Source organism: Phalacrocorax aristotelis, chromosome 7 (assembly GCF_949628215.1).
Source record: "Phalacrocorax aristotelis chromosome 7, bGulAri2.1, whole genome shotgun sequence".
Lineage (NCBI taxonomy): Eukaryota > Metazoa > Chordata > Aves > Suliformes > Phalacrocoracidae > Phalacrocorax > Phalacrocorax aristotelis.
The window spans coordinates 36,989,296-37,004,298 of NC_134282.1; the positions used below are offsets into that span (position 1 = coordinate 36,989,296).

At 35.1% G+C, this 15,003-nt stretch overlaps 1 protein-coding gene across 13 annotated transcripts in view; it reads left to right on the forward strand.

The window, feature by feature from the left end:
* Positions 1–15,003, forward strand: part of ICE2 (interactor of little elongation complex ELL subunit 2) — a 30,927-nt gene that overhangs the window by 1,853 nt on the left and 14,071 nt on the right. For 6 of the 13 annotated variants that reach the window (XM_075100110.1, XM_075100109.1, XM_075100108.1 and 3 more), the window contains exons 3-11: positions 778–835; positions 2,387–2,654; positions 3,771–3,890; positions 5,522–5,656; positions 6,019–6,135; positions 7,702–7,861; positions 9,879–10,063; positions 10,534–11,491; positions 13,740–13,918. In XM_075100110.1, coding sequence (XP_074956211.1) covers positions 778–835; positions 2,387–2,654; positions 3,771–3,890; positions 5,522–5,656; positions 6,019–6,135; positions 7,702–7,861; positions 9,879–10,063; positions 10,534–11,491; positions 13,740–13,918 — 2,180 coding nt within the window. Of the gene's footprint in view, positions 1–777; positions 836–2,386; positions 2,655–3,081; positions 3,135–3,770; positions 3,891–5,521; positions 5,657–6,018; positions 6,136–7,701; positions 7,862–9,878; positions 10,064–10,533; positions 11,492–13,739; positions 13,919–15,003 lie in introns of those variants that run through there. The other 7 variants (XM_075100107.1, XM_075100117.1, XM_075100116.1 and 4 more) reach the window with 6 other exon arrangements.

The window sequence follows — 15,003 nt, forward strand, 5'->3', positions numbered from 1 at the left end:
TGGTTTTGGGATGGGGTTTCGGTTATTTTTGGGGGGGTGATGTTTGTTGTTGTCGGCTTTCTCTTATGTGCCAAAGAGGGATGAAGTTTAACCCACACTCTTAACTGGTTGTGGAAAGGATCCTGTAACTCATGAACCAGTCCTAATTGGTTTTAGAAATCAGTATCTTGCTGGCTGTCCATGTCTTCACACTTTGTAGATGGTTGACAATAATGTACATTGAAATCCTTTTTACTTATAACTTTTGGAAGTAGCGAACGTTGTTTATGTAGACTGCCAGTGTCTTAGGTGCAGTGGAAATGCCATTAATTCCTTGAGTAATTAAGAAACAGTACAGACTGTTAGCTGAAGAATGGGAAATGAAGTTACGTGAACACAGGTGTACGGGTGGTATTGGTTGTGCCATTTTGATGACTTTTACTTTCTTAAGTTGAGGAAGTAAACTCAACTTTAGTTTTGCATAGTGAAAAGCATAGCTTATACTGCTGGATTTCAGAAGTTGGAGGACTGTATTTAGGCTATAGTTTTTTTTAAGAAGTTGTTAAGCTGGTAGGGAGGTACAAGTGACAAGTGTCTTATGGTAGATAAACTTGACACCACAAAGAATGCAGATGAGAGACCAAGGTACCTACTGTGCTCTAAGTGGGGAATTCAGCACATGAAGAAATAATTTGTTGTAAAGGGGAATTACTGTATTTTTATGAACTGACACTGGGACGTGCATTTGAGGGGAATAACTGTCTACCTGACGTGAATCTTTGTGTCCCACATCTTTAGCTAGAGAAGGCTTTTCTGGTTCATCTCTGTTGGAGCAACTTTCATTGAACTGGCAGAGGTGAGCACAGCCCTTAGCTTGCTGCTGGATACAGTGTATATTACTATAGGATTCTGCCTTTACATGATCTAGAAAAAGGGTTTCTGTAGTAGACAAAGCTGCAGTCAAGAATGGGATTGTGTTCAGCTGTGTGTGGTAGAAGTGGGTTTGTAGCCAGAAGAGAGGTTGCAATCAGAAAAAAACAGAAATTGATAGAACTGGGTTGTGTGGCCATAGTCAAGAGGAAGACAAATGGAACCTGTTGGGGCAAATGTGAAAATAAAAGCTGGAGGAAACGTGGCAATTTTTATATTGGGGTTTCTGATAGATATTTACTAAAGTGTGTGTTCTCTCACCATTGAAGCTGTGAAGGCAGGTTGCTGATAAAATGAAGGGGAAAAATTTAAGCCGTCAGCTCAAATAAAGTATAATGCCATAAATATGGACAGAAAAGCTCTGTCAGATTATTTTGGTGTGCACCCTGATGAAGACTGTGGCAGCACTGCATACTGAAGTGATCTTGATGTGCTGCCATTTCATTCAGTGCTGAATATAGCCAATTTAAGCTGCTAGAATTTCTTGATGTTCCTACATTGGCATATCTGAGTCAGCATCTTGTCACTGCTGCAGCTTAATTAAATTTGCCAGTTTGTGCCACGAGGATGGACACATTCTCATATCCAGAGAGACAGCTGTGAAGTATTATTAAGAACTGTGGATGTGATACTGCTGAGATGTTTTCTACTGCTCAGATCATATCTTAAAAATATGCTTTTTCCAAGATCAGCAGTTAATGTTAATTTTGTTAATGTTCTTAAGAGAGAAAATATTTAAGGTCATTTTAAATAGAGCAGGGCTAAAATGGCCTTCATATACTGGAGTCATTTTAAGAACCAGCTCTATAATCTTACCTTTCTGTTGTTGTTAGGGCAGCTATGCCCCTTGCTTTAGCCCAATATTATTTTTGGCAACTGATTTCAGCATTGTTTAGAGCAGAAAATTAAACTCTTCAACCGTGTACCCTGTTTTTAGGAATTTCTTCATTGAAATTCATGTGTTACATTTAAGTAGTTAAATTTACTTCTTTTACAGTGAAAGAAAGGCTTTTTGTAGTTAAGTCTTTCTCCTTCACCATCATAACTTTGTCTCATAAATCAGACCTTTCTGAGTGCAGACTGCTTCTGAACACCAGCTATCAGTGAATGTCAAAATGTTGAGACTCTTTTATCTTTTCATTAGTAACGAATGTTTCCAGAACAAAGAATCAGAGTTTCATATTTAGCTTGTCACCTCAATATTGTGTATACAGACTAATATACACCCTGTTTGGGGCGGGGAGGAATCTTTAAACCAGTTGCAAACCTGCTGTTGGTACAATGGTTAGTCTGCTTGTCCATAAGCTTCAGAATAAGAACATTCCAATGGCATAGACTAAAATTGGAATAGTACAGAATCTCAGTGAATGTTGCTGGATTCGAAGTTTAGGCTTGTATGACTGCCTGTATTAATTCTGACAAATATTAATATTTATGTGAAAAGTGTAAGTTCCTTCATTTATTACTTTTTTTTCAGAAAGGCAAAGAAAAATCTGGAGGCATTGGCAAACTCTTTAGAAAACAGACAGGCTTATAGCATGAAGGCTGCAGATCCAGCTGAGGTGGAGGATAAAAGCACAGCTGATGATCATCCTTTTCCAGAACCTAGACTCCCCTATCCATTTACCTCTAGTTTGACTGAGAAGGAGCAGAAAACATACTTATATTTGATGACTAAGTACTCAAAAAAACCACAACATTTTCAAGTTAATGCGGCAAGGCAAAAAGAATTATTTACATACCTGGTAAGTGTTGCATATATGTACATATGAACATCACGGAGGTGGTAGTCATACAATTTTATTTTCACAAAGAGTTAAGGAAAATGTAGCGAAAATTTAATTTGTCATAATTTGCTTTCAACATAGTATTATGAATGGTAATAAAGGTTTAAAGTATTCAGGATTACTTTTTTAATATAAAATGAAAGTGTATTTAGTTATCACGTTGAAAGTGAGTGGGGTGTTTGTGGATTTTTTGTTTAGCTGATCAAACACCCACCCACCCCCAAAACAACCCATGTTTTTTATTATGAGAAGGAAGTTAAGAGTTGACCTTGCTGTGATTTTAGCATTTTCTAATGGCATGAAGCAGTCTTGTGTAATGTTAGGAGATGGATACATTTCGAGGTTATCTTTGGCAACACCCTTTACTGGGAACTTTCTTCATTAGCATGTAAGGGGACCTGTGCGTTGACCTTCTATGCTTGCAACATCAGTGCTTCTGTGAGTAGAAGGCCTCAAGTTCACATTTGTTTTCTAGTCTCAGCAATATTGTTTAAATAATGAAAGGCTATGTCTCATGTTGGTTAGAAGTATCATTGTAGTTGAATTCTGTGTAATGTAATTAATCAGCAAATGGTTTCGAGCCATTCATTTGGTCTCCCATGCTTCCTTGTTAATGGCAATTCCTTTATTTTATGCTGTTACAATGGGAACATCACTCCCAGGCAAATCAGCACCTACTGCATTGTTGTTGCTTATAATGTAATTGCTTATGAAGTCAGAGCTCAGATGTCTTTGTGGCTCTGTCACGTAAACTTGCTCCAACAATGTCTTGTAACCTTTTGTTTTATAAACCACCAGTGTATGATCAAAAGCAGCTTGCTGTTTGTTGGGGGCTGGTGTTTTGTTGTTTTGGGATTTTTTTTTTTAAAGGAAATGGGCCTTGCAAACATTTTTTTTTTTTTACTTTAAGTGAAACTCTGAACATACGCAAAGACTTGCCAAATTGAGCAGCAAGTCGAATCTGTGCCCTCCCTCATGCCATTGCCTGTGCTACCTTTCTGGACATTTTGCTGGTTACATACCTAGCCTACAGGATTTAATTGTATCTAAAAAATAGATTTTTCCTTCCCCCAGCAAATGAAAGAAGTAGTAAACAATGAAATTACAGAATTTATGAAATTTGCCCAAAATGCTGCAAAAAGCTGTGTCCAAGATTATGATGCCATCTCTGAAGATGCACTACGTTATACTGAGGTAATTACCAATACTGTGTTTAATTCCTTCTCTTCTTACATAATTATACTGGAATCATGATTATGATTGTAGGCACTGGTTATAGGGTCTGACGTTCCCTGAACTTCTGCTGATTCTATGTAGAGATGAGACGTGAGAAGTCGCCATTTCCCTTATGTTGTACAGCATGGCTTGGCCCACAGTTTCTTGTAGCCAATAAGACCAGATATAAGTGAGGTCACTGAATATGATACTGTGCAAAGATTTAGTCATCAATTAAATAAATGACATCTTTATGTTTGGAAAGGGAGAAATTACATTTTCAGTATGTATTTACATTAACAAGCTGCTCCTACAACATACGCTGCTGGACAGAATGTTAAGCTTTCCTCCACAGTAGCATGTTACAAAGTCACTTCAATCAGAGGTTTCTCAGGCTTTAGATATAATTATCTCCAAGTTTATGCTGTGTTAAATATCCACTTTGATGATTCTAAAATCAAACATGAATGCAACTTTATATATCATTCTTGCTTTAATAGCACATTTTGGGAAAAGAATTCCAGAATACAAGTTCATTAAACTTTCCCATTAGTGGGTTGACTTGATTTTGCTTGTTTTCCTCATAGTGTATTGCCTTAATTGAAATGGCCGCCTTGTATACTTTTTGTTAAAATTTCAATCTTTTCTAGTAAATGCCACATCACTTTCTTTTACAGAATAAAACAGAAAAATAAATATGTTTACTAGAGAGCAGAGCATTTAGTTGAATTCAGAAGGATTGCTTCTATTTTACTGTGACACTTTATTACGTACTTTTTTACTCACAAGATAAATTCATTCTCCCGTTAGCACACGGTTTGGGCACATGTGAGGACAAAAATCTTGTGGGTTGCCCCCCCCCCCCCCCAAATTGGGGTTGGCTTTGTAATTTTATCTTGTCATCCAGTCACAAAATGTGTCTCCAAACTTATATTCCTATTTATAGTTAAATTGATACCCTGAGTTAAAAACGAAACAGAGGCACATATTTAGTTTTAAACAATGCTTGCAGAAATAACTCAGTCTAGTTAATAATGAAAACCTAAATGTCTTAGGTAACTAGTTCAGATGTCAGAAAAAAATATCTTAGGATCTAGAATTAACATGAAATAAAGTTTCAACACGTAAGGAATCTTCCTATGTCCTTACCTTTGCAACTTCTACCTAGGACTAGTGTAAATTAGGTAGTAACAAAAAAAATGCTAGTCCCTCTGAAAGCCAAGGTAAATGAACTGAAAAGAAGCTAATTCCCTGGTTTAGCACAGCTCAAACTGTACTAAACTTTTTTTTTTTTTATGATTGGTCTGAGTCTGTGTGCATACATTGTTAGCCTTGCATGTGAAGGGTTGAGGAGAATTGAGAATATTTTTCAGTTCTGATACCAGTGATTATAAGATTATTACAGAGTTGTGCTGGTATCTCTTAAGTTTTTTTAAATACTGTCTCTAACTGGAAAAGTTGAACAAGTCTGTTAGCAGTAATCTGCTAAATAAATCTGTATCCTCTACAGAAAGTATTTGCAAATGCAACTTGCATTGCAGGAAAAACCTTTTAAATGAAACTATTATGAAAGATACAAATAGATAAACTATTTTTTCTTTTTATGTTAGGAATTTTTACGTGCTTGTATTGGACATGTGCAAATGTGTCCTGAGTTTTACACGCTTCAGGAGATCATGAGTATCATGGGAGGAAAGTTTCATACAGAGTTGACCTTTAGGCTGGAAAAAAGTCTTCTTGCAATGGTAATATCTTATGTACCTGTATTGTTTTGGTGTTACTTTCAGATAAGTATAATTACATAGGGATTGTGTTGTGCACGGATTCAGGTTTTTTACAAGTATTATTCAGTGCTTGGGTTAGGGGTTATAATTTATAATTAAAATTGTTAATGAATACATTAATGAAATTATTTTGGTAGTAAGGTTGTTAACAGCCTTCACTGTATGTTTGCAATAAAAATATTACATTAATACTATTTCTTAAATATAACACTAGCTTTATAATGCACCTGCATAAATCCTTAATATTTTTCATTATAAGTGCAATGTTGGGTCAGCATGATTTCAGTTAAAGCCATTTTCTGATACTGCTTGATTTCTTCAAGGGTACAGCAAGACGTGGTAAAACAGATTTCCCTGCTATGCCTGTTCAGCTGCCCACAGATTATAAAACTGTTACATCTATTATGACTCCAGAAAAAAAGTCTTCTATTATTCACAGTGTAAGTAGCCTTTTTATTGTGACTTTAAAGCCATATTTTGTAGAGCAGAGCAATTTGGTCCTTTTTATGTGGCAGCATTAAGTTTATTTATTTATTTATTTTAAATTTCCCCCTAATCTTACACATCTTGTAGCATAGGAGAACACACTGTACCATTATTTGTTTAATATTTCATTTATAGCAGTCAAACTGCCCTATTCAAAAGTTGGGTTATTATCTTTTGGACCTAGTGCCTGTTGAAGGGACTTCATCTGTTCCCTCAATGAAACCTTAGAGAGGTCCTTAAATTGGAACACACTGTCTGAAATCTAGATAGAATTGTTTATTACAGTGTTCCTTTTAAACTTTGCTTTGCAATTTCTAAGCTGGCCTCTCTATGTGTGAGTATGTATACATACACATGTATGTGTGTGGGTGTGAAGGCTTCTGATTTAAGAAAGAAGTCCTGAGGGTAAGAAAAAATACTTTAGACTGTCTAGTTTTCTGAACAGTTGATTAGGTTAGCTTAGCCTGGGAATTTCTTTTGCTAAACAGCATAAACTCCATTTCTGAGTTGAACAATTTTTAGATTCTATTCCACCTTGCAGTTAAATATCCGATGAGTTTTTTATACTCTAGAACTTGGGTTTTTTGCCTGTTTATTCCAGATAATTTCTTATCCACTAATTTAGGACTTTGTTCACGTATCAAAAACCATTTGCATTGTGATTGCAAAGACGCTTTTGCTTAAGTAGCAGAGCTGACACAGGAGAATGATATATACCTCAAGAGATGTTACAGCTATGAAGAGAGAATATTTCTGATGATGTCTCAGGTGGCAGAAAAAAGAACATAGCTAGCTTTTTCTTATTTCTCTGTCATGGTCCTCACTGCTCCTGGGCTTCCGTTATCTTCTTAGTCCTTGATGTTCTCCTCCCACCTCGTGAGCATTCTCAGCCTCTTCATGCCAACCTGTACTCATAATGTTTAATAATTTTATCACTTCAATTCTGAATTTGTAGTCTCCATGTGTTCATATTTGTCTTAAGATTCTTTCTATGTAATCTGTATTCAAACAGCTGGGCAGTTTTAACCAGACTTTAATGGTAGATGTCTTTATCGTGCTATTACTTAACTTGTAAGAAGATCTGTAATATATGTGTGAGTTAATCTGGGTTTTGTTTTTTGGGTTTGTTTGGTGTTTTTTTCGTTGTGGTTTTTTGTTTTGTTTTGTTTGGGGTTTGGGTTTTTTTCCTTCTGCAATGTACTCCCATATTTCATGATCATCCCAATTCCTAATCAACCTAGTAATTTAGTAATTCAGATTTATAGGAATAGACTGAAAGATACAAGTTAAGAAGATGTATTTTCTCATGCTGCAAGGTAGATACACAAGATTCAGCCAAAAACCTTCAAGGAAATCTTTTGCTTTTTCATTTGATTCTGAAGCCTGGTACTGTGGTGGTATTTGGGCTTTTGTGGGGGGCACTAATCCATGTTTGTTTGAGTTTGGGGTTTTTCTTATTAATTTAAATTTATGTGTGTGTGTCTTAAATATTTCTAAAAATTTAACTTTTTTCTCTTTAGGATGTTAGTTCAGATTCAAATGCAGAAAAACTTGCTTTGAAATACTGCCCTCAAGTTGTGTTAAGTAATCAATCATTATTTACTTTACTCAATAATCATGGACTAAACTACAAGGAACAATGGGAAATTCCAGTTTGCGTTAAAATGGTCCCTGTTGCAGGTATAGTATGTTTTTATTACCAAAATTACGCGTTTTGTCGATGAAAGCCTTTATATATTCTCATAATCCTTTCGAGCTGACTGAAGAACAGGAAATTAGAAAATCCAGTTAAACCAACTGTGGGAAATCAGAATGTAGTCTGGTTTAGTTTACACAATATAGAATAGTTTAATTTTGGTTTTATTAAAAAAGAAAGAAGCTAAGGTTAATGAAAATCATAATTGTAATTATAAGCTGATTTTTACCTTTTCTGAAGAAGTAGCACTCTAGAATGCAGCTCTAAGAAAATAGTTTCTCTTCAAGTTCTTTCATGTTTTTAATTTAAGGAATCAAACAAAGTAACAAAATTTTATTTCTTTAGTTCACACATCTTAAAGGGCAAAATTCTGAAGTTAATAGTTTTCAGTTGTCATCTGGTAAGTAGTCAGGGACCTTTTGTGTTGTAAAGAAAAATGTTTAGTCTAACTGAAGTTATAGTAAAACATGAACTTAAAAAAAATCCATTGCTATAGTTTGTCTCTCTTCAAGGAGGAAAGCTGATAGCAAGGTCATTTCATAGTTTTCTACACCTTGTTCCACCTTGCTACTGAGAATAGTAACAATCTCTAGAGGTATCACATTGCACATTGAATTTGGACATAAACCTATTTTCCACTTGTGGGGGGAGTGGGGAAAGAATCAGTTAAACGTCCTTTTGCATTTCAGAATTGTAAGTTCTGCTCCTGGGAAAGAAAAATGCAGGAAGTTGTTAAAATTATCAAGTGAACTGATTTCAATAAGCTAAAAAAGGGGAAATCTGAAGTTTTGTGAAAAAACAAAGAGCAAACATTTTCAGGAATTTGAAAGGACCTATTTACATCATAGAATAATGACTAAGTAATTAATTTCCATGGAGATCACTTTTTCCCATTTGCAACAAAAAGTGTTTTGAATAAACTGATCAATTCATCTGAAAGCTATACTTTAGTTGTCAAGTACTCCATCAGTAATATGAATGTGGATTTCTTCTCGTTAGTGTTTTTGGTTTGCTTTTTTTCTTTTTTCTTTTTTTTTAAATACACTAGGGTTTTTTTCATAATGAGTATTCCTAATGGTGATTGTCTTGGAATGGCCATGTTGTATACATTTCACAGAAATTTGTATAACAGGCTTCTGGATAGTAGTAAATAAGCTGTCAAATATCTGCAAATCTTACAAATTTTGTACTTTCCTATGTTAAATTATTTTATCTGTTACAATATGCCTGACTCCTTCTATATCAGCTTTACATTTTTAAACTTGATTTTTAGATCCAAACTAAGCACCTAAAAGGCATTCAGAATATGTTAGCAATATATACTGTTTCTTGAAAGGTTTCTCCTCTTCTTCCTTTTCCACCTTCCCTGTAACCCACCTCTTGCATCAATTATATTTTTTCATCCACAGATACCTTTTCTCTAAAACTGATAGTATGTTCACCATGTGCCTTTGCTTTCTGTATAATATTGGGCAGGGTATTGCTGTTATTTTTGGATGAATCTATGAATTTTTCATGTGTAAGTGTGTTAAGGTGTAAACAAAAGAGTGGGGCAGGAGAGCCCAGACATAGTTACTGATTAGAAGAAATATAAACTGCAGCCATCACTTTTGGGCAATGAGACTTAAAAAAAATTCATCAATGGAAGAAAAAAGATCTTTTTGAAAACACAATACATTTGATGATATAATGCAGTATAAGGAATGATGAATCCTAAATTCATGTTTTTCAAGTTCTTTATTTAGAACTGCATTTAAAATATGATCAACTGTTAATGTGGTATGTAGTGCTGCTGCGGGATTCTAATAGTTCTCACTGTATCTGGGCATACTTTTATTTTCTGTCATTAATGAATGAGAGGTTAGTTTTTCATTTCTTCTACTGTGAATGTGGAATGGATTTGACCATAAGTGGAAGTTGAAAGATTTATTATTTAAATTATAAAACAAACTTTTTTCCTTTCACTTAATACTTACTCAATATCTTTCTGTTCTTGAAAAGGTAGCAAACCAGCTAAAGTGGTTTATGTTAATTCACCCCTACTGAGAAAGGAAATGACAATAAGAGAGAGGAACCAAATCTTCCATGAAATTCCAATGGACTTCATAGCAACTAAAACATCCTATGTTTCACTTTCTGATGTATCGATGGACAAACCAGCTGAGGACAGTCTGTTTCAGTGGGATGTAGGTAGCTTCACCTGTTCTTAAAAAGAAACAAACAAAACCAAAAACCTAAGTTACTTGTTAAGTGAAAATGAATTAAAACTCAGGTTTCCTCTTGGTAGTTTTTCTACTGCTGAGTTGACCCTGTGTTTTAAAATGTCCCTCTAGTTCCTTTAAATGCTTCTATTACATCGGCTTTATTGTTTACTTCATGAAAATGTATTTTGATCAGTTTATTTCAGTGGGAAAAGTTTTATGAACTTTATTTCTCTGTTGAAAGGTCTTTGAACTCCTAGGACTTAAGATATTCCATATTAAACTCAGGAAATTTTTTTTCTCAATTACTGCACGTTTCTTCCAACAGTCAAAATATGGATAGTAGAACATTTTTCATGTTTCCAATTTGACAGTGTCTCATTTGTGATTAACACATTCTGTTTTTCGGTTTGTTTATTTTTTAAAAAATATTATTTTTTCTTCCCTATGTTAAGACATCTTCTGATACTTACCAGTACAGGAAGATTCCTCTTCCAGATGACACAGGGATGGACTTTAATGATGATGTTACAGAACTGGAAACTTTTGGAGCAACTGTGAAGCTCTCAAGAACAACTAAAATGGAAAGTGCTTTTCCTTCAGTTAGTAACACTGCTAAAGTTCTATCACATGGCCTAAAAATGGAAAAAAAAAATACATACAGCATAAACAGTGGAGGTGAAGGGGAGAAAAACACCATTTCCAAGCAAGGAGATTCAGCATGTGCCAACATGCAGCTTCCATCATTAGATGGCATTCAGTGCTTCAGCCCTGAAGAAAATCCATCTCTTAAAAGCTTTAATTCAGAGGAGGTAGGACTGAACAAAGCACAGCATGTCATGACCAAAGAAATATCAGGCAATGAAACGAAATTAAATACTCTATCTAATGCTGTTAGTTACAAGAAGGAGTCTGATGCTGCACAAAAAAATGAGACTTACACTTCTTTATGCAGTAGTGACACAGATGAAGAGCATTTGATAATTGATACAGAATGTAAAAACGCTGCTTGTTTGAAAACAACTGTACCAAATACTGTTTCTTGTACCTCCGCAGAGCCTGCTAAATCACCTTCCCCCACCCAGATTCCATTAGCAAGCAAGACTGATAGCTCAGATATCATGTATCAGGGAAAAAATACCTCCAGAAAGCCTACAAGAAAGTTGTCCAAAGAATTTGATCCTGTTGGACAGATTTTGAAAATGCAAACTGAACTTCTCAAGTCACCTTCCCAAAAAGCTAATGAGCAGCTAGTGGTGAGCTGTGATGATTCTAATGCTATGCCAGTCCACATGTTTCAATCTCCAAAAGCTTTGGTGACCTCCAGCACAGAAACTGTGCCAGCTCCTGCCTCAAATCCTAACAGCTCATCTAGAAATACCTGGACTTGGCTTTTTCAGGGAGTGCCGAAGAGTAAGTAATTGTGTTCATTGTGTATGGAGTAAAATTTCAGATTTTCAGTAAAATTTAACAGAAAACCGGTTTAACTCCTTCATGTGAAGAACATCCTTGCAGCACCTCTGTTACATTTGTTTAGAGGTGTGACCTTTTTTCTTTTTTTTAAACAGTACATTCTCTGTGAAGGAAATGAGGATTACTGTCTGGCACACATAAGGGAGCATTTTGGGAGCTGTTTGTCCACAGAGGTGTATATACTGTTTTACTTTAGAGAAACAAGAAGTTGTTATACACTAGATTTTTAAGCAGGGAAAAGTAATCATTTGGTAGTGAAATGAGTTACTTGTTCCTCAGAAATTAAAATACTGAGGAATCTGCTCTGCAAAAATAGTTTCTTGTCAATCAAAAATGGAATTATGTTACATTTTCTGTAGAAGAAAAATGTAATCAAATTACATGATTAAACTTGAAAGAAAACTTGAAATCTGGCTGTCTAAGTTCTGAGACTCCCAGTTCAGTTGCTGTTTCCTAGTTCCTAACATCTGTTCTAGAAGGCTGAGGACTCACTACAAGCCACCTCTCCAAGTTCTCAGGCATTTAGCTGGAAATTGAACCTATGCTACACTAAGACCTCAGCCAAGAACTAGAAATCTTGAAGATCTTAGGGACCATGAACTTTGAGGTTTTTGTCACATTCCTGAGATGCTTCTGAGCTCTCTACAACTGAAATCAGAAGCACCTCATCGTGTTAGGTAAATTAACTGGAAGCTAGGCAGGTTGCATCAGGACAGACACTATTTTCCTGTAATATATAATTCCAATGAATCAATGCTTTTTGGTGAGAAAACATGTTTTGCAGGTGTCTTCTGACTAGCTGTGCATTTGATCACATAGGAATTAATTAATTACTTAATCTGTATTGGAAACAGTTAACACAACTAATTCTGTTTTAATTTAAATTGTTATCACTTCCTATGTTTTTGTTGATTTAACTGAATTTTAGTAGTCAGTAAAAGACCATGCCTCCTCCTCAGTTTGAAGGATTGAGAAGCATGGTACTCTTTCTATTTCTCCTTCTCTTAAAAAGTCAGATATGGAATTCAGGTGTTTTATAATAGAAACTTTTTTTATTGAGGTAGTGAAACCAATATTGCTAAGATGCTGAAGAGTGACTGCTAAAGACAGCATAATTCTACAAATTGAAAGTTCTGTAGCAAACTGATAAACCTTTATGTGTGTCTTTTTTGCAGAAAGCCAGAACTGAGTTAAATATTTCACTAGCTGAAAAATATTTCTGGTCACTTGGGTGATAATATCTCACACAGTATACATTTATTCAAAGAGGCATATAACTTCATGTTAAATGTATTTATTCATAGCACTACAGCAATACATATTTGTAGCTGTAGTTTTGACACATATTTCTACATATCTGCAGGAAAAAAACCAGAGCTGGATAAATTTTCAATAAATAATCTTAAACAAGTTGGAGTTTATTCTTGTTTATTTAAAATGTTTTGTTAAAATATCTCCAAGGGATGCAGGGGTGTTTGTTAACCTACCTCAAAGCTGCACTTGGAGATCTAATAAGTGTTTCTTCCGATATGCTAGTATTGAAATTGCGCTTGAAGCAAATTCAATTTTGAACAGAAGCTTTTGCTACCATCCAAATATGATGTTTGAGTTATGGTGTCTCTCAGGAGGCGTTCATTGTAAATAAAATTTTTGTCTCCTTTGTGTTGAGTGACTGTGGCTTAAAAACCAGCTTTGAACTCCGCTTGTACAAGAGTGGAGTCTCACAGTTGTTTGTATAAGAAATATAATTATATTATTGTTAATAATAACAATTGATCGTATTATTTTATTATTTTTTTTACGTTGCCAAGTCTGGCAACGCAAGAAGCACTTGGACAACGCCCTCGGAGATATGGTGTGAATTTTGGGGCTGTCCTGTGCAGGGACAGGAGTTGGACTTGATGATCCTTGCAGGTCCCTTCCAACTTGAGACATTCATGATTAGGATAAAATATGTGGAATATTTTAAAATATACTCTTTAAAAAGTTATAGCGGGCATTTCCCAAATTTAGTTTATTTTTTAATACATAAGTGATTTGTGCCTAATGAGACAATTTTCACCCCAAAATCTTGTGAAACAAAACAGATCCTAATTAAAAAAAAATCTACTGCAAGAGGGGAAAAAACTAACTGCATGGTAAAGAATGTGCAAGCTTTACATTTTTCTGTTTTATTTGTTGTCTATAGGAAAGCTGCCAAATGAACTTCAGATGCTCAAAGAAGACCCTTCAGAGTATAAAGCACCTCAGGAGGGCAACCTTGTGTATAAGCTATTTAGTTTGAATGATCTGTTGTTACTTGTGCGTTGCAGTGTGCAAAAAGTGAAGTCATCGCCACGATACCATATAAAGAAAAAAACCCAGAAGGTACAGATTTTGCTGTTAGCTTTTTTGTTTTGTTTTGTTTTTTAAACAGTTGTGCTCAGCTGGCATTGCTGGGATTCCCAGTCCTTCATAGCATTTGTGTTTTCATTCAGACATTTAATTGTAACTCTACAGTGTGTGTCTTTAAGTAAATATTTGCTGTAGGAAGAGAGGATAGAATAACTTGTGGTCTCTTTAAACCTACTTGATTAGAAGATAAGCAAATGTGATTCTGCATTTCTTACTACAACTGCATTATAGTAACACAAGTGGGTAATTAGATAAACTAATGTCAGTTTGAACTGTTCTGAAGAGTTAATGCAGTAATTAGGTTTTTGGCCCAAGGCTTTGAGAATGTTCATGACCATAAATACTTTCAAGCAGGGTTCAGCCTTGCTATTGTGCCTAGTTAACCAGAGAAATAGGAGATGATAGGATGAACAACAGAGGACACATTTAAAGGTAAAAAGAGATCCTATTCATCTTAGGAAATAGTTTGTTTTAAGGAATAAAATACTTAAAATGCGAGTGTAATCCAGATATTCTTTGTAACATCAGGAGAACCAAAGCTTATTCTGGAATCCTCAATAATTTATTATTTTGTCAAGAGTCCTCTGAATCATTCAACAAATTTGGTGTGGTATCTCCCTCCCCAGAATACCAGAATTATGGTGGGTGGGCAGGCATTTTGTGAGGTGTTTATGCCTCGTTGAAATGGAGATAGATCTTTGTAACTCTGATTACTTGCCAAGATTCCATGCTCAGAATCTTATTTTGAACAAATACCGTGTCTACTATTGATCCACTGCTTATAAATGTCTGTGAATAGCTGCGTAGTTGGTTAATCAGAAACTGAGAACTGTTTATTTTTCAGAAGAGGCTTATATTTTCTCTGTTAGTGTTAACATGCAAAGATTAGCCTCTGATTTCAAATGAGAGTCCAAGCATTAGGTTCTAATTTCAAGCGAGACTCTGACAAGGGAAATAAATGGCAGGATTCCGCTAATAATAAGCAAATCAGAACTATAATAATGTAATTTTTCTTAAATTCCTGCAGAGGGCAGTAGAGCACAGAAGTGTGAACTTCA